Genomic DNA, 21,943 nt, shown 5'->3' on the forward strand with positions numbered 1-21,943 from the left:
AGGCAGAGAGCTGGCAGCAGCCAGGCAGGCCTGCACAGTGCCCGCTCCCGGGGCATCCCAGGCTGGAGAGGGGCATCCCGAGCGGGAGGTGGGACCAGGGCCGTTCAAGGGCACAGCCAGAGGGGCAGCTGAGAGGGGTCGCTGGAGGTTGGTGCTCCCTCAGGGTGCTGGCTGGGGGCAGAGCTGGGTGTCCCACCCACAGCAGGTGCTGTGTGGGCACAGGGGATTTGGGAACACCGAGCTGCTCTTCCTCCTCTGCTGCTCCTGCAGGCTGCCCCATCCCAGACTCACCACAGACCAGTATTCCTGTTTGATACCCCTGTTCTGCACAACCTCTTTGCCCGTGCCCTGTGCCAGGGCTGGTTCCAGGCTGGGATGGAGAGGGAGGAGGGTGTGCTGTGCTCTGGTCTCCACATCCCTGAGCAGAACAAGATCCGATGTTCCTGCAGTCATTTTTGTGTTTGCTCGTCTTGCCCAGGATGTGCAGCAGCTCCTGCAGCAGGTCAGTGCCCTGGTGATGGAGAGGTCACACCCACCTGGCACTGCCACACTTGGGTAAGTGGCACTGAACTGGTCCTCACAAACGTGGTTTTGTGGCTGTTTCTAAGGTCAAGTTGTTCAACAACTGGGGAGTTTTGAGCCCTCCCTCTGTCACTGCCTCTCCATGCCTGTCCCATGGAGCAGCAGAGGCTGGGATGGGCACTGGGATGGGCACTTGGGGCCAGGCTGCAGCACAGGTGGAGCTGAGGGGCCCAGACAGCCCCGTCCTCCACACCACTGGGCTGAAGCTGCTCCTGGCCAGTGCAGGGGTGGTGGTTCTTACCCTGGGATGCCGTTACTGCTCCTGCCCTTCCAGCCACATCTTCCCTTATTGCAGCACGACCTGTTTGTGTGGGGAGGGTTTTACTTTGGCTGTTTTTTCAGGCTAAAGGGAGGTTCTAGGAGCTGGTGAGTGCAGAGGAGTTGCCCTGTGGTCGCTTCAGCTCCCACAGCTCGAGAGAAGGAGCACAGAACTGCTGCTGCTCCCACTGCTGGGGCTGTGCACCCCAAAACTCGCCAGGCTGGGGGTCCAGCACAGCCTGTTGAGGTGGAGGCACACATCCCCATCCTCCCTTCTGTGCATTGGCCAGGGAAATGTTGCCTTGTGGAAATTTCCATCCGAGTGGCCCGGTGTGTGTGGTGGCGTTGCTGGCGGAGCCGCAGCCGCTCCGCTGCTCCCGCGTCGCGGCAGCAATCGAGGGGCTTGAGTTATAGCACAACTTATTCCGCTTTACAGCTCCTACAGCGTTAACAGATGTACAGGTGTCCGATCCAATCATGCAGCAAGAGATTTTGGGGCCTGTTCTTCCAGTTTTGACAGTGTGGAAGCTGGAAGCAGCCATACATTTTACAAACAAGAATAAACGACCCTTAGCAACATATGTGTGTGCTGGCAGCTCCGGCCCCACCGGGAGCCGGCGCCCTGCGAGGCAGGAATGTGGCTGGGCACTGCACCGACAAAGCATCTGCCTCCCCCGGTATATTAATGAGGTGCAGGCACTGGAATCCCTATGATGTAGGGCTGGATTTGCTGGGTAGGGACAAAGAGCTTGGAAAAAGAACTGCCAGCCCAGAGGAAAGGAGCTTTATTTGTTTTAAAGGCTGTGTTTCATTTTGGTGCTCTGCTCCTGCTGCCTCACCGGGCTCTGGTGCTGTGGGATCGTTGGCAGGGGCAGCTTGGCCGTGCTGGGACTTGGGGCACCAGGTCCCTGCTCCAGCCCTGTGTCCCCACCACAGCCCTCTGCTCCCAGCCCAGGGAGGAGGGAGCACCAGGGCCTGAGCAATCCCAGGATCACTGAGGTTGGAAACTCCCCCCTAGTCCATCAAGCCCACCCTGTCTCCCAGCCCAGAGCACTGAGTGCCACGTCCAGTCATTCCTTGAACACCTCCAGGGCTGGGGACTCCACCACTGCCCTGGGGTGCCCCTTCCAGTGCCTGACCACCATTCCCATGAGGAAATTCCTCCTGATGTCAAACCTGACCCCTTCTGGCCCAGCCTGAGGCCATTTCTTCTCATCTTGTTCCCTGGAGCAGAGCCCGACCACCCCCAGCTCCCCCCTCCTGTCAGGGAGTTGCAGAGAGTGAGAAGGTCCCCCCTGAGTTTCCTTTTCTCCAGGTTCAGCCCCCCCCCCCCCCCCAGCCTGAGGCCCCTCAGTGTGACAGAGACCTCAAGGACACTCAGGACACAAAGTCCTGACCCTGGCCCAGCTCTGCTCTGGGACCAGGCTCAGCCTTGTCTTTGCTCCCTCCTAAATTCAAAGCCTGCTCAAGTGACTCACAAAGGTCACCCCAGCCCCAGCCTCCCTCTGCCTCAGCCCCTCAGAAACAACTGTGGGGGGTAGAGAGGGAGGGGGGGGCAGCTGAGAGCACCCCAATAAATTTAATCTCTCCATCATAATAAAGTGTAGTAGCTAAATTTATTTCTCCTTGCAATCCAAACAATGCCAGCTTTGGTCCCAAAACAGCAGTGAGATTTCTTCCCCCCAGCTGGAAAAAAAAAAGAACTACTATAAATCCCTCCCAGAGCTGATTTATGGAGCATTCATGAAGAATTTATATTGCAAAGGATTTTATTCAATTAAACTTGAAAAGCCTCTCGATTCCTGAGGTTCAGTAGTGCTCCTGGAGCCAGAGCTCCCATAAACCTGGAGGGCCTGTCTGGAGCAGGCACTGGGGGAATGGCTGAGGTGACACTGAAGCTGACACGACCATCCAAATCCAGAGCATTTGTCACTGGGATGTGTTCCAGGCTGAGGCTGAGAAAATTACTCCATGAAAAATGTGCATTAACAACAGCCATGAAATACCTGCTTAAAGGCCAGGTGAGTGATGAGATGGGGGATCTGTTGCTGCCAGGTGTTCCTCGCTGACCAAAAAGGGCCTCAGGGCCAGGGACTCTTTTGGAAACAAGTTTAAGGTTGTTTCTGCTCAAATAATTGAACAGGGGAAGGTGCAGGATGGATTTAAAAGCTGCCTCCACTGTAGTGGACAAGCCCCTGATTGCATGACCATCCTGCAGCCCACAGCATTCCCTGGGGAAAGACACACCACCAGATCCCGTGGGGATTTTTCCCAATTACATTTTCAAGCTGGAAGAGGCTTGAACGTGGCTGCTGAGCTGGAATTGTGTGCCTGTGTGTGTTGTCTGCTGGGGGCTCCGTGGGGTGATGCTCCCAAGGCCGACGTGGACACCACAGGGTGTGAGACCAACCCTCGGGGGGTGAGACCAATCTTCAGGATGTGAGCCCCTCTCACCCAGCCCCCCAGCCGAGGCACTGCCAGGGCCCCACTCCTCATCCCAACCCTTTCCCTGCAGCCTCAGTGCCCTGAGTGGTCCCAAACCCAGGGCTCTGCTCCCCCCCCACCTGTTTCAAGGGGTGGCTGCACACAGAGTCAACCCCAGCACGACCCTGGGATTGGGCCTTTCCTCCTCTAACCCCTCCGTTGTGTGAGCCCCATTCCTGGCCAAGGATGCCCTGGATTGTCAGCACAGAGACATTCCTCACATGCACAACAAGAGGCAGCCAGAGCCAAGGAATTCCTGATGCATTCCTGCCAATCAGCACAGCTCAGCTCCAGCCAGGGCTGATGGATCGGAAGTGACTGGGAAGGGAAAAGCTCACAGGGCTCAGTGTTGAAGTGACAGTTTAGGGCCCTTTGGTACAAGGAAGTTCACATTTATTATTTCAAAGCTGTGGACACAATTCCCAAATCCCTCCAGCTGCTGTTCCACAACAGCACTGTGACTTAGACAGAAAACCTGATTGTTTTCTTCAAAGTCCTCTCAAAGCCTTCCTACAGCACCTGCCACTGCCCAGGGCAACAAAGGCAGCTCCAGAGGGTTCTCAGAATTCTCCTGCCTCAGCCCCAGCCTGGGAGCAGCAGTGACATCCCCACACAGGGTGTGTGGACCAGGCCCAGTGAGCAGAACAGCTGTGTTTGGGTCCCTTCCAGCTCAGAATGTTCTGTGATTCTGTTCCTCACAGGATTTATCAGCAAGGTCCTGGTTATTGCAGCTGGAAGTTCTTGGCAGCTCCCACTCTCAGTCCAGGATTGTTCTCTTTCCCTTCCTTCATGGACAAAAGCAGTCTGGATTTACCTTCCCATGATTAAGCAAATAAACATTCCAGCTCCCAGCTATGGCTCAGGTTTTATATATATTTTCTCTTCCTTCCCTTCCTTCATTGCAGCATAACGTGCCAGGACAAAGAGATAGTCACTGAGCCTGGAAACCAAGGGAAAGGCAGGAGAACCACTTCAAAGATCTTATTCCAGAAGCTTCTCAGGAGACAAACCCCATAGGTTTTTTTCCCAAAACTAGGGAAACACCACCAGGAATGCTTCAGTAGGACAGAGCAAGGACTTGGGATTGTATTTTTTTACCTGTTTAAATATTTGGCCACGTTTGGATCTGCTTCCCCTGCTTGGACTAAAGGAACCACACTGGAGAAAGCAAAGGAAAATGTTACTGTGAGTGCAAAAAGGGCTGCAATTTGCTGGAGCCCCTTCACTCCCAACCCCCTCCAGGGTCCCCACTCTGTCTGTGCAGGCTGTTCCCACCACAGGAATCTGGGGGCATAAATGATGGCAATAATGTTTGTGTCTGTCCCAGAGGCCCCAGCTCTGCTCCTCCAAGGATACTCATCCATGGGGATGACTGGACAGAAACTATGTACAAGGCCCTGGAAGGACAGGACAAGGGGGAATGGCTTCCCACTGCCAGAGGGCAGGGTTAGATGGGACACTGGGAAGGAATCCTTCCCTGTGAGGGTGGGCAGGCCCTGGCACAGGTTGGGCAGAGAAGCTGTGGCTGCCCCATCCCTGGAAGTGTCCAAGGCCAGGTTGGACAAGGGTGGAGAATCCCAGAATGGACTGGAAGGGACTTTAAAGCCCATCCTGTTCCACCCCCTGCCACAGGCAGTGACATCCCCCACCAACCAGGCCATTCCAAGCCCTGTCCAAGCTGGCCTTGGACACTTCCAGGGACATCTAAGGCCACTCAGAGCTTCCGTGGATCTCAACCTGTCAGTGTCCCACCTTCCCACCTTTATCAGACCAGACAGGAGCTGAGCACAGAGCTGCAGCTCAACCCAACCCTGGCTGTGCTGCCTCAGGCTCAGATGCCCCAGCTGAGGGGAAGGAACACACAGAGTGGCTCTGTGCAGCCTGCACTGCTGGAACTGGACTAAACAAACTAAAGCTTGGCCCAAGCCCTGAGTGCAGCCCAGGCCTGGCTGGGGGCTCCCCCTGCACTGCTTTGCTGCTGTTGCAGTGCCCCATCCCCTCCCAGCTGTCCCAGCTCAGCACTCACCACCTCTCAGCTCGGCGACACACGGCACGGCAGAAATGGAGAGCAGCACTGCTCCTGCCCCCGGACTGTGAGAGCAGGGGACAGTCCTGAGGGGCTGCCCACAGCACTGCCCCCTCCTCACCCGCAGGGCAGCACTGCCCCCTCACCCACGGGATAGCTCAGCACCCCTCACACCTGGAGAGCTCAGCACCCCTCACCCATGTACTCCACCCATGGGAGAGCTCAGCACCCCTCAGCCACGGGACAGCATTGACCCCTCACCCATGGGACAGCTCAGCACCCCTCACCCACGGGACAGCTCAGCACCCCTCACCCACGGGACAGCTCAGCAGCCCTCACCCACGGGACAGCTCAGCAGCCCTCACCCACAGGACAGCTCAGCAGCCCTCACCCACAGGACAGCTCAGCAGCCCTCACCCACGGGACAGCTCAGCACCCCTACATGTGGGGCTGCCCCCGTGCCACGGCCAGGCCAGGGGAGGGGCAGCTGAGTGCAGCAGGATGGGGAAATTTAACTCCCAAATCCTCTCTGCTTCTCTCCTGGCATTTCTCAGTGGAAATAGTGGCCTCCTGAGCTGTTTTCCCATGAAGTGGTGGGGCAGGACTCCCCTAAGGGATGGAGGGAGCCTCCTGCAGCCAGAGGGAGGCACAGGCAGCACCTACGGGCAGGATGAAGGCTCGGAGGGGAGGGAGCTGCTCCGAGTAGCTGTCGATCCACTGCTCCAGCTCCAGCACCGGCTGCTCGCTGAAGGATGTTCGTTCTATGGAGGGAAAGGAGAATCAGCAAAAAAAAAAGTGATTCAGAAACCATTCAGTCAACACACAGAGATCTGTTTTTGCTTTTCTTAGATCAGCAAGTGCTAAGAAAGCATCCCAAAAAGTTCCTCCTGCTTCAGCAGGGCCGGGTGGCTGCTGGGGCAGTGCCTCAGGTCCCCTGACACCACCCGAGTGCCACAAGCACCGCAAGCCACTCGGACTGGGTGTGATCCACCCCCCAGCTCCTCCTCACAGGACTGATCCTGTGCCTCACCCAGCACCCCAACACACCCACAGCATCTGCCCACCCTCACAACCCCCTCCCGGGTGTGCCCAAGTCCTGTGACCCCAGGACATGGCAGGGCTTACTCAGGTGAGCCTCCCTGGCCGAGGACAGCGGCGTGGCGAGGTTGGAGCCCACGTCCTGCAGCATGCACTGGACCTGGGGGTGGCACCGGGACAGAAACCACAAGAGCTGTCACTGCCCACCTTTGCCATGCTGGGGGTGCAGATCAGAGATCCCACCCTGCTGTGCCTCAGAGGCAGCAGGGAAGGGCTCCCCAAATGCTGCTTGAGAAGCCACATCAGCACATGCAACTGTTTTCACTGGCACATCGACCAGCCTGGCTGTCTGCAGGAGATTGGCAGTGCCCACAGAACTCCTTGGCTGGCAGGGCACCAAACCTCTGGGTAGGCAGGGAGAAGCTGCAGCCAAGCAGTGTGATGTCCCCTCCACAAAGGGCACCTCCACAGCCCGGGATACGGGAGAGGCAGCCTGGAAAAGCTTCCCAAAATCTCCGAGTAGCTCCTTCTGCATTTCCATGCTCAGCAAAGTTAATTAGCTGTGTCCCTGCTGTGCCCACGGGGGTCTGTGCCCCAATTTCAAACCTAAGGCTCTGTGACAACAACACTTGTGTCCATAAACTGTCTCTGACTTCTCTGAATAACCCCAGAGATGAGTCTGCTGCCCATAATTAACCACTTGATCTACCAGCTTCCTTCTTGCTTAAAGAAATTTATCTCTTAGACAGAAACCGAGGGAGTCTTAAGTATTTATTTAACTACTAAAGGCATTGAATTTCTGTGAGTTTATGTTTCAATAGCACAGATGAAGTAACCACTGGGTAAGGATTGTCATTAATACTCACTTTGTGAAGTTGTCCAACAAATGTGTGGCCCTTTTCGCTGCTGAACTCACCAGCCAGCCTTGGGTAGAGAGACAAAAAAACCACCAGAGTTAGCTGGGAATGGAAAAAACCATCACAAACGTGTTTTTCCACGTGAAACGCTGAGGATTTGGGATGGTCCTTACCCAATGGCCGAGCTCAGCTCGTCTGTCGCTCCCAGCGCCTCGAAGATCCGATCGCCCTTGGGCCGCCGCTCCCCGGTGAAGGTGCTGGAGAATCCTGGGGGAGAGGTGTGGGGTGCTCAGGGGGCCGTGCCCGGGGGGCTGTGCCTGGTGGGCTGTGCCCGGGGGGGCTGTGCCCGGGGGGCTGTGCCTGGTGGGCTGTGCCCGGGGGGCTGTGCCCAGTGCCCCCCGACCCTACCTGAGTCCCCTGTCCGAGTGTAGATCCGCGGAGGGGGTGCGGGGGGGGCGCGGCTGGAGCTGCGGGGACACGGGGGGGACACAGTGAGGGGACACGGGGGGGACACAGTGAGGGGACACGGGGGGGGACACAGTGAGGGGACACGGGGGGGGACACAGAGTGAGGGGACACGGGGGGGGACACAGTGAGGGGACACGGGGGGGGACACAGAGTGAGGGGACACGTGAGGGAACACAGAGAGGGGACACGGGGAGGGACACAGACAGTGAATGGATACACAGTATGAGAGGAAACACACAGTGTGAGGGGACACATAGAGTGAGGGGACACACAGTGTGAGGGGACACATAGAGTGAGGGGACACATAGAGTGAGGGGACACACAGTGTGAGGGGACACACTCACACCGAGAGGGGACACTGAGGGAAGGGACACCGGGGTGTTGGGGGCCAAACACCGTGGGGGAGCACCAGGAGGGCCACACGGCGAGGGAGGACACACATCGCGTGGGAGGACGCACCGTGAGGAGGTGCCGGCCCTCCCCGCTCACCTGCCCTCCCCGCTCCGCCCCCGCGTCCCCACCGGCCCCCGCAGCACCCGGCCCGGTATCGCCATCGCTGCCCTCCGCCACATCCCTCCCGGCCGCCGTCACCGCCACCCCGTGACCCTCCGCGGCCGCCGTTCCGCCCTCACCCCAGCGCCGCGCCACCGCTCAGCGCCGCCTGCCCATTGGCCAGCGCCAAGTCCCGCCCCCGCAGCGCTCCTGTCTATTGGTCAAGCCGCGGGGGCGTGGCGCGGAGAGCGCTGCCATTGGTGGACGGCGCTGTCAGTCAGCGCGGGCTTGAGGCAGTGGCGGCCATGTGGACGCGGGACCTGGCGGTGTCGGCGCCGGGGAAGGTGATTCTGCACGGGGAGCACGCGGTGGTGCACGGCAAGGTGAGGGCACGGCAGGGTGAGGGACACGGGAGGGGGAGTGGGCCGGCGGGGTAGAGGGGTGCGGGACAGGGTGGGGATGCCCGGCTTGGCGGCGCTGCCCCCTGATCCGCGTTGTCCCCGCAGGTGGCCCTGGCCGTGGCGCTGGACCTGCGCACGTTCCTCCGCCTGCAGCCCGGGACTGAGGGCCGGGTGCGGGTCTGTCTGCCCGGGGTCGGCGTCCGGAGGAGCTGGGACAGCCCCGCGCTGCGGGCCCTGCGCGGGCGAATCGCAGGCAAGGGCTGGGGAGGGGAGGGAGGGGCCCCGGGGCCGGTGGGTGACATCTGCATCCCTGGGGGGCTGTGGGGTGGGTGTGCAGGGCCCCCCCAGGGTGGGTGTGGGGTGGGTGTGCAGGGCCCCCCAGGGGTGGCTGTGCAGGGCCCCCCCAGGGTGGGTGTGGGTGTGCAGGGCCCCCCCAGGGTGGGTGTGGCTGTGCAGGGCCTCCCCAGGGTGGGTGTGGGGTGGGTGTGCAGGGCCCCCCCAGGGTGGGTGTGGCTGTGCAGGGCCTCCCCAGGGTGGGTGTGGGGTGGGTGTGCAGGGCCCCCCAGGGGTGGCTGTGGCTGTGCAGGGCCTCCCCAGGGTGGGTGTGGGGTGGGTGTGCAGGGCCCCCCAGGGGTGACTGTGGTGGGATCCCCCCTTGGAGAGCCTCTGCGTGACCCCCGTGCGGTGTTTGCTGTCCCTGTCCCTGCTCTGTGTGTGTTGCTGACCTGTCCCTGCACCCTCCAGGCTCCCCCTCCCTCCCCTGTGCCCCTCTGTGCTCTGGTGTCCCTGTGTGGCCCTTGCCGTGTGTGTCCCCTCCCGTTCAGGTTCCCAGGGCCCTGTTCTGTGCTGCTGTAGCTCAGGCAGGGTTGGAACACAGGCAGGAGCCAGGCAGGGATGGTGTCCAGGGCTGTGACTGATGGGGGCCCAAAGGAGCCTCTGTGGAGCTGGACAGAGCTGGGAGCTCCTGAGGAAGGCAGGGACAGGGGGCCTGTTTTCCTGCTCCTCTGCCCCACCCCAGCCCTTTCTGGAATTCCTGCAGCATTTGGTGCTGGGTGGAGCCCCAGAATGTCCCAGTTCCAGAATCCACATTCTTTAATGAAGAAATTGTGACTGGCCAAGTTCTCCATTGGGATCATGGATAGATGCACTGGGAGCTGTAGGCAGGGAGGCAGTTGCAGGTGGAAACTGCATTTCAGAGTGGCTGGTGGAGATTTTCCTTTAGTTTTGTCATGGATCCTCAGGCAGAACCTAAAATTAACCCCAACTGTTCTGCCTGCTGTAACAGGTGTTGTTGTAAATATTGCTCTCAATTGAACAGTTCCCTGGTTTCTAAGAGGTTAAATTCTGCCCTGCTTGCTTCCATAGCTGACTTTGAGGAGTCCAAGTCTCCCAGTGCAGAACAGCTGGATGCACTGAGGGAGTTTGCAGGAATTGCTGCCGAAGCCTCAGCTCCAGACAGCCTTGCTACTCTTGCCTTTCTGTACATGTGCCTGGCTATTTCAGCTAAGTATGGGTAAGGCTCTTCCCCTGCCCCAAAGTAATCATCTTGGCTGTTGTCCACCATTATTGGCTGCTACAAGATCTCAGGGAGAAACCAGATCTTTGGGGCAAAACAAGGAATTATGTTTGGTGTTCTGAGCTGTTTGGTGGTGGGTGTCCTGGGCAGGTGGGCTGAGAATCACCTGCTCTCCCTTGGGCATCCAGGGGCTTAAATCAGGGCAGTTTGTCCCACAGTCCCAACACAGACATCCCTCCCTCCCAACAGGCAGCTCCTGAATTTGTTGTCTGAGCCAAGTCTGCTCCCTCTGTGTGCTGAATGTCCCTAAAACCAGGAGAAGTTGGGGTAAGCCCAGCTCAGGGCAGTTCCAGTTCCCAAACCTGCCCAGTGCTGTTGGTGGTCTCAGTGTGAGTGGCTGGGCAGGTGCTCAGGGCAGTGTCTGGTACAGCCCTGCTGGGTGTTGGAAACCAGGGCAGAGCCCAAGTTCAATGTTCACACCAGAGAAACCAGGGTTAAAGAACTGAGATGTGCAGCTGCATCGGGGCTGGCCCTGCACTCTGAGCTGCTCACTGGTGACTCTGGGGCTGTCACAGCCTGCTCTGAGACCAGCAGTTCAGGGTTCCTGTCACTCACCCACAGGGAAAAGCTCCAGGGTTTCATTTTGGGCTCTGTAACACAACCCAGGAGTGCTCAATGAAGCAAGGGGACAAAGGTGTGTCCATATTCCATCTTCCCATCAACCTGTTGCTCCAGTGGGATGTGACTACAATTACAGATTTGGGGTATTACTTTTTATTTAGAAATATTTTTAAAATCATGTTCATAGCAATCTTTGAAGGGGCTCTTTATGATGCTGCCCAAGTGTTTAGTTACCAAGTGTCCCTGCTGTCAGCCTGACAAGCTGTGCCAGTCGTGGCTCCAGCTCAGCAAGGCTTTGTCCCAGGCTTAGCAAGGCCACTCTGCTGAAGGCCTTGTGTGTCGGTGCATGTGCTGATGTTGCCTGTTTTCAACCAGCTTTCCCTGTGGTCAGTCCCAGGTGGCCTCTTTTGCCTCTGCAGTGTTGTCTCAGGGTGGAATTCGGGGTGGTTGTGTCAGTTCCTGTCTCTGTTCCAGGGACATTCCAAGCGTGGACATCGTGGTGTGGTCGGAGCTGCCCACGGGAGCAGGGCTGGGCTCCAGTGCTGCCTATGCTGTGTGCTTGGCTGCTGCCCTGCTCATGGTGTGTGGGGCCATCTCCTGCCCACTGCAGGAGGGAGAATCCACAGGCAGGTAAGGAATTGGGGAGGTCTCCCTGCCTGGGATCCACAGCTCTGCCCCACCTCTCCTTTTACGTGCAGGAGTTCTGGCACTGCCACCTCTCCTGGTCTCTCCTGGCTGTGGCCACAGGAGGGGCACCCTGAGCCCATCTCCTGTCCCTGCCCACTGTTCCCAACTCTGTCCCAGAGCTCTGACCTGGAATCAGTTTATCACTCACTTCTGATAAAAGCAGCTGGATGCAGAGACTTTGGAAAAGTCACCCCAGTTCCCTTGTCTAGTGTCACACATACTTAAAAAGGGAAAAAAAAAAGCTTGATTTATGCAAGCAAATAAAACACAGGCTTTAATGTGCTGAATTTTTTTAACCTCAGTTTCCTCTCTGAGCATCCTCCAGGCTTTGCTTGGAATCCTCAAGGATCCTTTCTGGCTTCTCTATATTTCCTGTGAATGTTTTTTCTTTATGTGCTACATTTCCTCCTGATCTCCTGCCTGTCTTTCCCCTTTATCAGTGGCTGCTGAAAGAGTTTCTTTCCTTCTGCCCTTGGAGTTGAGCCCTGGAAGGCTGGTGTGCTGTGCCCTGTGTGAGAGGAGGCTCTGTTTGGAGCTGTGTGTCACAGCTGGAGGGGCAGAACCTACTTGTGCTCTCTCTGCCAGGTGCAGCCTTTCCTGGCTGCATTTTCTGTGGGATGAGGGTGAGACAGCAAGGGGGGGGTGACTGTTCTGCTTCTAAACCAGAATTTGCAGCTTGACCCAGAAACAGGTTCTTGGAGGGAGCAGTTTGTCCCCCGCGCTCGGGCAAATCTCCCGCTCTGGGTACTGAAAGGGCAGCTCCTCTCAGGGCAGGATGTCTTCATTCATTGCCTTGGCCACAGCATGGAGCCAGCATAATTCCTTCCTTCCAGCTGCTGTGCAGAGGGGAGAGTGAGGGATGGGGGTGTCAGACTTCAGAGGGCTTTTGCTTAACGTGGCAAGAAAAGAACAGCGTGATACAAAGGCTCCTGTGTCGGGAGGATTCGCAGCCTCTCAAAGAGGATTAAAAACAAGTGGTTTACAGCAAACCTGCTCCTCTCTGCGAGTCGTGGTGCTGAGAGCTGTTTTCTGAGTGCTCCACAGATTAAATACTGGCAAGGGCGATGCAAGGTGTGTGGAGATGGATAAAGTCATTGAGCAGAGGCCCAGGGACGTGGAAGTTCAGGGAAACAGCTTTCACACAGCAGGTGCCTCTTGGAACTTCTGCCTTGCCTTGAAAAGACTCTGAGAGGCTGTTCCAAATCTGTATTTGTGCCTCTGCTCCAGCTTAGCATACCTGTTTTATTCTAAAAACCTGTTGAATGGATTGCAGAGCAGGCTTGTTGTGTGTCTTTGTGCTCAAACCGAGAGTAGATTTAGATTGAATATTGGGAAGTAATTGTTCCCTGTGAGGGTGGGCTACCTGGGCACAGGTGCCCAGAGGAGCTGTGGCTGCCTCATCCCTGGGAGTGTCCAAGGCCAGGTTGGACAGGGCTTGGAGCAACCTGGAATAGTGGAAGGTGTCCCTGCCCATGGCAGGGGGTGGGATGAGATGAGCTTTAAGATCCCTCCCAACCCAACCCATTCCATGCTTTGGGGGTCCCTGTGTGAGGTAAATGTGTCCCATCAGGGTGCAGGAGGCTCAACTGGCTCCCTGTGGGTGTTGAGCTTCCCTTGCGGTGCCAGAATCCTTCAGTGTGAAGGGAACGAGTGGGTTTGAGAGACTGGTGAGTTCTGGGTTGCTCTGGGAAGCAGTGGGGTTTGGGGAGTCACTGGGGGAGAAATCTCTGAAATCACAGCCAGCAATTGCTCTGTAAGTGGCAGCTCTGCCTTTGCTTTTTGTGCTGCTGCAGCCCATTAATTAGTGTGTTCATTCAGGAGCCTTGGTCCTTGTGAGTCTAACCCAGCACCAAAGTCTCTGGCAGCATTTCAACTCCCAAAGCACTCACCAGTTTGTGTGGCTGCTTTTCAGACAACAGAAGACCTGCATTTGTGGTTTTTAGCATAACACCTTCTGGTCTGTGTCTGGTTCCCTTCTGTGCTCTCTGTGCCAGCTTTCGGTGCAGCCTGAAGTGTTCCGAGTTAATCCCTAAAAATCAAAGTCTTTGCTGGAGATGGTGTGGTTGGAACTGATTTACTTTTTGTCCCAGTTTGGGAGGTTCTGCAGCTGAGCAGCTGGTGAGCAGGGCCTGAAGTTGCACGTGTAAAATGCAAGTTTTACCATTCTGTTCTCACCTTCTGCTGCTATACATGTACTGTCCTGCCTGTTGAGGAGCAGGATCAGAGAATCATGGAATGCTTTGGGTTGGAAGGGAACTTAGAGCTCATCCAGCTCCACTCTGTGCCATGGGTAGGGACACCTTCTACTAGACCAGGTGGCTCCAGCCTGGGCTTGAACATGTCCAGGGATGGGGCAGCCAAAGCTTCTCTGGGGAAACTATGCCAGGGCCTGCCCACCTTCACAGGTTGGAATTCTTTCCAAATATCCCATCCAACCCCACCCTCTGGCAGTGGGAAGCCATTTCCCCTTGCCCTGTCACTCCAGGCTCTTGTCAATAGTGTGTCTCCAGATTTCTTGTAGCCCTTCAGGTACTGGAAGGTCACAGTTAGGTCACCCCAAAGCTTCTCTTTTCCAGGCTGAACATTCCAATTCCCTCAGCATTTCCAATGTGTTTGGTGAGGTGGGGATGGGCTTGGACTTGCGTTCTGTTCAATTTGATCTTCACTAGGTCTGAGTTACGGTCTTCTCCCTGAATCTGCTCCCTCCTTCCCACTGCTCTGGAGTAATTGTGTGTTGGGGTCATTTTCTTGCCCTCCAGGTGGACAGAAGAAGAGCTGACACTGATTAACAGCTGGGCCTTCCAAGGGGAGCGGGTGATCCATGGCAACCCGTCCGGGGTGGATAATGCTGTTGGGACCTGGGGTAGGTGTGTTTGCTGCTCCCACAGACAGAAACTCCCAATCCCAGAGCCCTGTTCTGACCTGAGCAGAGGGAATCCCTCGGTTTGCCCCATCTGTGAGCTGGGACTGGAGCCAGTTGGGATGTTGGGACTGGCTGCAGGAGCACCAGAGCTCTGTGTCCCCCAGGCAGGTGCTGCGGGGCAGAGACCCCACCACAAATAACTGATAGTTAAACATTCTGGCAGGAACAAAGAAGCCTAATCCTGTCCCAGGGATAATGCCACTGAAAATGCAGTTGGACAGCTGTCATTTAGTTTCAATTAGCAGAGACTTCCCAGTGTTTTGAAAGTGTCCTTAGAGGCTGTTAATAATCTTTCTAATGAGACCTAATCACAGTGCCTCTGTGAGGGTAGGAGCCAAGTGAGACATTCCTTCTGGACAATGAAATTCCATGCTGAAGGATGGCTGCTCACACGTTCAGTCCATGAAAACCCATGTGCTTGGCTCTGCCCCAGGGAATCTCTGCTGGATTCTGTTATTTCAGGGAAGATTTACTGCTGGCTAAACTCTTTGCCTTTTAAAAAATTATTTGATGTGATCCCAGAGTAGAGGAGAGCAAAGGGAAAGGCCCTGGGTTAACTCTGTCCAGCCAGACCCTCTCATTAAGGCAGCAGGGTGAGGCACATTCGTGCTGCTGGAGAACATGGTTCATTTAGCTGGTGTTTCTTGCAATTACTGTCACAGGCTCTGGGTGAGGTTCTGAAGATGAAAGCCCTCCTGTGTTATCTCTGCGCTCACTCTGTGCCGAGACAATACATGTATTTTACTTTAGGTGGAGCCCTGAGATACCAAGCAGGAAAAATCACACCATTAAAGAGGTAATACTGGAGTTTAAAAATAACCCTCACACACAGTGGGTGGAACGAGTCAGGGAGGCTCTGAGTGGGTGTTGTGGGTGTGAGGATGCTGGGAGGTGGCTGGAGTGTGGGCAGGGCTCTGCAGCCGCGTTTGGGGGGTGGGCAGCATTAGTGCTGCCTTAGTTTGGGGTGAACAGGGGGGACAGTGAAACGTTTGGTCATTATCTGACATTAGATGAACAGAGCACAAAGGATCAATATTAATTTCATGGCATTATGGGCAGCAGGAATGCATCTGCTTCTGGCAGCAAATGACATTGTGGGGAGGGGGAACTTTGTGCTTACCTGGTGGGAGGAAAACCCACTGGCAGAGAGAAATCTGGGTCCTGTGTGTTCCTTCTGCCTCCTGCCAGCCAGGGATAATCTGACTCCATTAAAATCTTTCACAGTGCATGAAATTGCTCTATTAGCAGTTAATGGCCACTGCTGGCTACCCTCATAGAGAGGATTTCAAAGGAAAAATTTTGCTTGAAAAACATGGATTTCAGTAAATACATTACAGTCCTATTTATAGCACCAGTACAGTTGTTCCTTGTATCCAAGAGGAAAAAAAGCCTGAACCCCACACTGAACCACCTGCTTAAGTTTTGTGAAACTAATGGGATTCCTTATCTTGGGTGTCTCGAAGAGGCCTTTGGAGGTAGAATGAGCTGTAGCCTTGAGGACTGTAAAGGAAAGAGGCCAGGAGATGTTCCCTGCCCTTGGCAGGGGTTTGGGATGAGGTGAGCTTCAAGGTCCCTTCAACCCAAACCACTCTGTGATTCTCTGTCTCCTGTTGCTTCCAGGGTGCCCACGCTGAGGATCTTGCTGACCAACACAAAAGTCCCTCGAAGCACCAAGGTCCTGGTGGCTGGGGTCAAGGAGAAGATCCTGAAGGTGCACCCCCTGTGTGGTTGTGGGGATGGAGATAACTCTTATGTGGGACTGTAGGTCCCACAGGATTCTCTGGGGAGATCCTTCCTGTGGTCACTGCATTCCTGTCTGCTGCTACCTAAGGCCCAGCTGCCTGGGAATGGGGGTTCAGCTCATCTCCTCCTTTCCTCCAGCATTAACAGGGCTTGCCACAAAAATCACCAGTCTGCAACCATGACAAGAACAGTTCCTTCCTCTGGCCTGTTCCCCTCTCTGCATCCATTTTCTGCAGGCAAGAGCAGCATTGCCTTGTGGTGGGCTGCTCTGTGAATGAGTTGCCCCAAATGGGGTGAGGAATTGCGTATCTCAGAGAGACTGGGACCAGTCTCATCCCAGTGCTTTGGAAGGCCAGTGTCTCACGTCTTCATTTCCCTTCTCAGTTCCCTGCAATAATGAACCCGGTACTGGACTCCATCAATGCCATTTCTCAGGAGTGCCAAAGTGTTCTGGAAGAGATGCCTGCAAATCCATCACCAGAGTATTACCCTGTGCTGGAGGTAAGGGGCTTGTTCGCCAGTATTTTTAGATACTGTTACTGTTGAACATCAAAATGTCATTTAAAGAACATTAGGCTTGAGAAAAAAATGTGGTAGCAGGAAATGTTGAGTTCTGAGCAAAACCGTGGTCTGTGTGTGCTGCTTTTAATGCCCTTCCTGGAGCCAGGAGACACAGAATGCTGCTGTGGGTGGGGAGGGGCAGTGGGACCTGTGGCTCTGGAGGGTTTGTTTCCCTTCCCTGAGACCCTGGAGGGATGTCTGTGCAAGGGGCCAGCTGTGCTCGTGCTGGCAGTGGCTGTGAGGCAACTGCTCTGTCCCTGCCAGGGCTGGGGTGAGGAGTGAGAGCCCAGAGCCTCCAGTTTGTGATGGGCTGGTTCTGAGCCAGCTCCCAGTGCCCTGCGCTCATCCTGGCTCCGGGAACAGCAGACAGAGCTGTGCCCAGAGCTGACCTGACAGTGATGCACGAGGTGCACACAAAGATCTGTTTGTCTTGGCTGTGCTCACAGAGAAGAGGCTGCTGGGGGGGAGGAACACGCTTCCGAGTGGAAGAAGTGCTGAGAGTGCTGTCCTGCTGATCCCTAGTGCTGAGAGAGGGGAGCATGTGTGGCTGTGTCCCAGCTGAGCCAGACCTGGCCTGGCCCTGGGAGCCAGCCTGGACAGTCAGCAGCCATTTGGTCCTTGTTGGCATCTGGATCCCTCCCCTTGGCTCTCCTGTGAGCACCTCTGCTTGTCCTTGCTCTTGCTAGCGGGTTGTTCCCTGTGCAGCTGAGACGTGTCTCCTCTGGGATTCATGGCAGTCTTGCTCCCTTTGCACCGAGGGGGTTGTGGGATGCTGAGCCCATCAGGTACAGAACCAGCTGGTGGAGGTCTGGAATCTGTTCACAGCACAGCTTCACACCACTTCTCACCTTAATTCCATATCCTCAGGCTGTTGGAATTATTGGGGGACAGGGAAGAGGGGGGATAATTTGAGTTACGCTTTCAGAACCTCCCATGGAAGATGCCAAAGCACCCTTGTGTCCCACACCCAGGAAGCAGCACTGCAGTGAGCAGGTCCCTGTCTTGAATCTGTTGTTTTGTCTTGTGCTTGAAGAGCCCACAGAGGCCCAGATGATTATATGCAGCATATATATAAAAATATATATTTTTGGCTGTTTCTGAAATGTGCAGCTCTGGCCAGTGCTGTATTAGACCGATCGAACTAGTCTAGTGTGTCATAAGCTGTCATCTGATTCCTGGCAGATTTTGGATCAGGAGATGACAGGTGTCTTGGATCATCACAGGCAGTGCTGTGCCCTCACTCAGGCATGTAAAGAGGCCTCTGGATGGACGTGTGTCCAGCCCAGCCCAAGTGCGTGATGGTTGTGCTCTGTGTGCTGCTGGCTCTTTCCTCTCCCTGCTGTTCTTCAAACACAGGACAGAAACGCTCTGGAGGGGGAAGAGGGATCCTTCCTGCACTCTCCACTGCTGTGTGGTGTTGTCAGGAGCCCCGTGTGGAGCTGAGGGAGGGGGGTGTGCCCGACACCTGCCCTGCTGCTCCCTGTGAGCTGCAGGCAGGGAAGAGCTGGTGCCACTGGCTGGAGAAGGGAGCACAGGGCAGCTGTTAGGGAGCCTTTCTGGAGCTGGCGCTGTCCTGACTGGTGACACCCTCTGGGAGCAGCCCCGTGCTTTGGAGGTGGTGGAGTCAGGGTGTCAGAGGGATTGGGAAGTAAGGGCAGCTCCCCTGTACCTTTGCATTGGGAACCACTGCTGTGAAGAGCCTGTGTCTCCATGTGTGCTTATCTCATCTCTCTGTGGTTGCTTTTAGGAGTTCTTTGACATAAACCAACACCACTTGAATGTGCTGGGGGTTGGCCACCCCTCCCTGGACAGGCTGTGCCAGGTGACAGCGTCCCATGGACTGCACAGCAAACTGACCGGGGCTGGCGGGGGCGGCTGTGCCATCACCCTGCTGCCACCAGGTCAGTGACTGCCCGACCTGGGCATCCTCCCCCATTCCCACCACCCCCTGGGGGTCAGCTTTGGATGCAGGAGAGGCACTGCCAGCCCTGCCTTGGCTGTGGTGGCCTGTGTCAGGGTGGGATGGGCTGTCTGGCAGCGCTGCCTGGCGCTGGGGGTTGCAAAGGGTCATCCAAGGGCAGTTCCCGGTGTTCATTTATGTGTGTCAGGCCCTGAGGGCACTGGCCCCGTGCCAGAGGCCATGTGTTTGAAGTGCCATGGCCTGTTTTGCTCTCCCTGCCATGGCCCAGCTGACTGACTGGCTGCTCTTGCCTTCCTCTTGGCAGACACCTCCCTGCTGGCCGTGGAATCAGCTAAGCAAGACTTGTGTGCCTGTGGATTTGAGTGCTGGGAGACCAAGATCGGGGCCCCCGGGGTAACCCTGCACTCCCTCTGCTCCCTGAAGGCCCCAGTGCTGCATGAGCTCTCCCAGAGCTGAGCTGCTGCCTCTGGCAGGACTGAGCCCTTGGCACCACATCCTCGAGCTTTGTGTGCCTGGATGCCTGGAAACTTCTTCCCCTCTCTACTGTGGGGCTGAGGGTCTCTGCACATGGGTGTGGATACAGTTTGGGGGCTGGTGTCACTGGGGATGGGAGCTGGTGTCACTGGGAATGGGGGCTGCCATGGGGACATGGGCACACCTTCCTGTGCTTGGGCAAGGTGTGGCTTCGACCCAGGCTCTCAAAATCCTGGTTTGAATTCACTTCCTCAACTGCTGTGCTACTCCCAAGGGGCAGGAGGAGAGGGGCTTGGCTGGATTCCAAGCTGAATTCCAAGCCAGCCAGGATAATGACACTTTGCTGCTTCAGATGCATGTGGTGCCTTCTCCCTCTTCCCTGGTGTCCTGTGGCGGGGCTGGCAAGGTGGATGTGCTTTGACATTTTTGGGTGAAGAGCAGCTTTGGCAGCTCAGGGCTTGATGTTCAGGTCTCTCTTTCTCCTAGACTGCAATTCAGAGTGGAGAGGAAACCTTTAATACAGCTCTTACCTGCTACTAATTAAGAGTTGGGTAATTAAAATGCAAGATAGAGCACAATTCTAGTGAAATTATCAGTTTTCACTCTCTTCCATGGTCTCTGCCTGGGCTGATAAGCAGAGTGCTGTAGTCAGGCTCTGGTTTTTATTCATAGGCTCAAGGTCTGGCTCGAACAGCACCTGACACCTGCAAGGAGAGTGACTCCAGGCAAGGGCAGGCTTAAAATTTCTCCTTTTAATGGCTCTTCTCTCTTGCATCAGCCTTAAACCAGCATGTCCCTGACCCTGCCTGGTGTTGGGCTTACTTTGATGTAATTAAGTAGGGGAAAGAAACCCAAACCACGTCCTGAAAAGCTCACCATAAGATGCAGTTGGCAAACTCTAAAACCTAAATGCATTTAGACTTATTACACAAATGTAAATGCATTTTTTACTCCTGAAATTTTAATGAGTTTTGCCACGAACTGAAGGGAATTGGCAGGGAAGTGGCTGAGCCCAAGTCTCTGGGAGCCTTAAGCTGCCTCTGAGTGACTGTGGTCTCTGCTGTACCTGCCAAAGGGGTTTCATCGTCATTCTCTTTGTCTGGGGTGGGATTTTTAAGTGGGTTTTTAAGTGTATGTCTGCTCGTGAATTGCTTCATTTACAGCTGAGTAATGAATTGGCAGAGGTGGGGAACTTCCCTCCCCCTTCCAGCTCTGGAGTAACAAAATCAAGTGTGAGAAGCTGAGATGTTCTGACTCAACTCCCAGCAGCGTGGTGACCAGCTTTAGTTCCCTGATCACACGTAAAACTGTCTCTGGTTTTAATAAACTGAGGGGGTTTTTATGTGCAAAGTGTTCTTTGATAATTATTCTGGATACAAAAGGAGAACAGTACCTTACACTGCTTCAGGAGAGCAGGTCTCAGATGCTGGCTTTCTACATGTCTAATTACAATTCCAATTTGCATCCAAGAACGCCTTTACACTAATCACAAGTCAGAAAGGCTGATAAATAATTTACTATTTTCTAATACAGTGTAATCAATGTGAGTATCTGGGAGCGTGTTGACTTTAACCACTTACATGTCTGTACTTTGTGAGGGGTGGCACAAAGAAGTGCCAAATCCAGCACGGGGAAGAGTCGCTTCTAAACGGCACGTCTGGGGCTGAGCCTCATTAACTGCCTTGCCTGGAGCGAGGACTGGGGGAGAGAATGGAGGGGAAACTCAGGGAATCCCAGGATCACTGAGGCTGGAAAAGACCTCCCAGACCATCCACTCCAACCTGTGCCCGATCCCCACCTTGGCCCCCAGCCCAGAGCTCTGAGTGCCATGTCCAGTTGTTCCTTGGACACCTCCAGGGCTGGGGACTCCAAACCTCCCTGGGCAGCCCCTTCCAGTGCCTGACCACCCTTTCCATGCAGGAATTCCTCCTGATGTCCGACCTGAACCAGCCACCTCTGCAGGTTTCCTCCAGGTTTTCTCGTTCCACTGTGCTCCCTGCTGCAGGGGTAGTGGGGGATGTTCCCAGGCGGGGGAGGAGTGTGGGGGACAGGAGGGTGATCTGGGCAGGGCTCTGGGGCTCTGCTGTGCCCTGACCCAGAGTGGCACTGCCAGGCAGGACCCACCCAGCACTGGGGCTCTGCCTTCCCTGTGCCACAGGGACCAGAACTGCTGAAATCAGCAGCTGGAGCCAGTCCCAGTCTGCTGGAAGTAAGCACAGATTTCACATCCATCTGTGAGCACGGGAGTGCCCATTCCCTCCTTTCCAAGTTCCTCCTTTGCCAGCTCCATCAGGGGCTTTGCAGTGGCCTCACTACACCCCATGGGATAACCTCAGGGATGTCTGGAATGTGCCTTACCCCAACTTCCACACGGGAATCACCCCTTCACTTGCACCAACTTGCAAACACTCACGGTGATCCCTTAAGCTCTGGGATCCAGAGACCCCATCCCTGCCTCTCCTCAGCCATGGGCAGCAGGAGTAGCTGCTCCCGTGGGAATGCTGCCCCACACGGCCATGGTGGGTGCAGCAGGAGGCACAGCCCCCTCGCTCCTGCACTTTGCTGCTTTGAGAGCACACCTGGAGCCCCCTGAGGCCCGTGGGACGCGTTCTCCCCACGGCTGAGCCGCTCCTGTCCAGCCACCCCACGGCTCCAGGGTGGGGATGTGCGGCGGAGCAGCCACTGCTGCTGAAGGATTAGCCTGGTAATTTGGCTAATTTTTCTCGAGCTTCATTTTTCACATTATGAGCTTTGCAGAAAGACTAACGAGCCTGGATTTGCCTCTAATAGCCAGCACAGGAGCAGGGAGGGGGAACTGTGCTCTGTCCTGGAGGATGGATAGAGGACCTGGGAGCACACCAGGCACCCTGGCTGGGCCCTTGGGAGCTGGG

The 21,943-nt window shown here is 55.7% G+C and overlaps 2 protein-coding genes across 4 annotated transcripts; one reads left to right on the forward strand and one right to left on the reverse strand.

The window, feature by feature from the left end:
* Positions 1-2,443: 2,443 nt before the first annotated feature.
* On the reverse strand, positions 2,444-8,329 carry MMAB (metabolism of cobalamin associated B). 3 transcript variants are annotated; one of them, XM_071571980.1, is made up of 9 exons: positions 8,203-8,329; positions 7,654-7,712; positions 7,419-7,512; positions 7,255-7,312; positions 6,476-6,548; positions 6,014-6,111; positions 5,351-5,415; positions 4,423-4,482; positions 2,444-4,109 (listed from the first exon to the last, which is right to left on the reverse strand). In XM_071571980.1, the coding sequence occupies exons 1-9, from the start codon at positions 8,283-8,285 to the stop codon at positions 4,082-4,084; spliced, it is 618 nt and encodes a 205-aa protein (XP_071428081.1). In that variant the 5' UTR covers positions 8,286-8,329; the 3' UTR covers positions 2,444-4,081. The 3 variants fall into 3 exon arrangements, with proteins under 3 accessions (XP_071428081.1, XP_071428080.1, XP_071428082.1); XM_071571979.1 differs by having other exon boundaries at positions 2,444-4,264; XM_071571981.1 differs by lacking the exon at positions 5,351-5,415.
* Positions 8,330-8,492: 163 nt separating this feature from the next.
* On the forward strand, positions 8,493-21,054 carry MVK (mevalonate kinase). Its single transcript, XM_071572303.1, has 10 exons — positions 8,493-8,588; positions 8,712-8,859; positions 9,972-10,119; positions 11,218-11,373; positions 14,190-14,293; positions 15,104-15,149; positions 15,974-16,064; positions 16,481-16,597; positions 18,405-18,558; positions 18,883-21,054. Exons 1-10 carry the CDS (start codon positions 8,511-8,513, stop codon positions 19,032-19,034), a joined length of 1,194 nt encoding a protein of 397 aa, XP_071428404.1. The 5' UTR covers positions 8,493-8,510; the 3' UTR covers positions 19,035-21,054.
* The last annotated feature ends 889 nt before the right edge of the window (positions 21,055-21,943 follow it).

The sequence above is a fragment of the Pithys albifrons genome, chromosome 17, assembly GCF_047495875.1.
Source record: "Pithys albifrons albifrons isolate INPA30051 chromosome 17, PitAlb_v1, whole genome shotgun sequence".
Classification (NCBI taxonomy): Eukaryota; Metazoa; Chordata; class Aves; order Passeriformes; family Thamnophilidae; genus Pithys; species Pithys albifrons.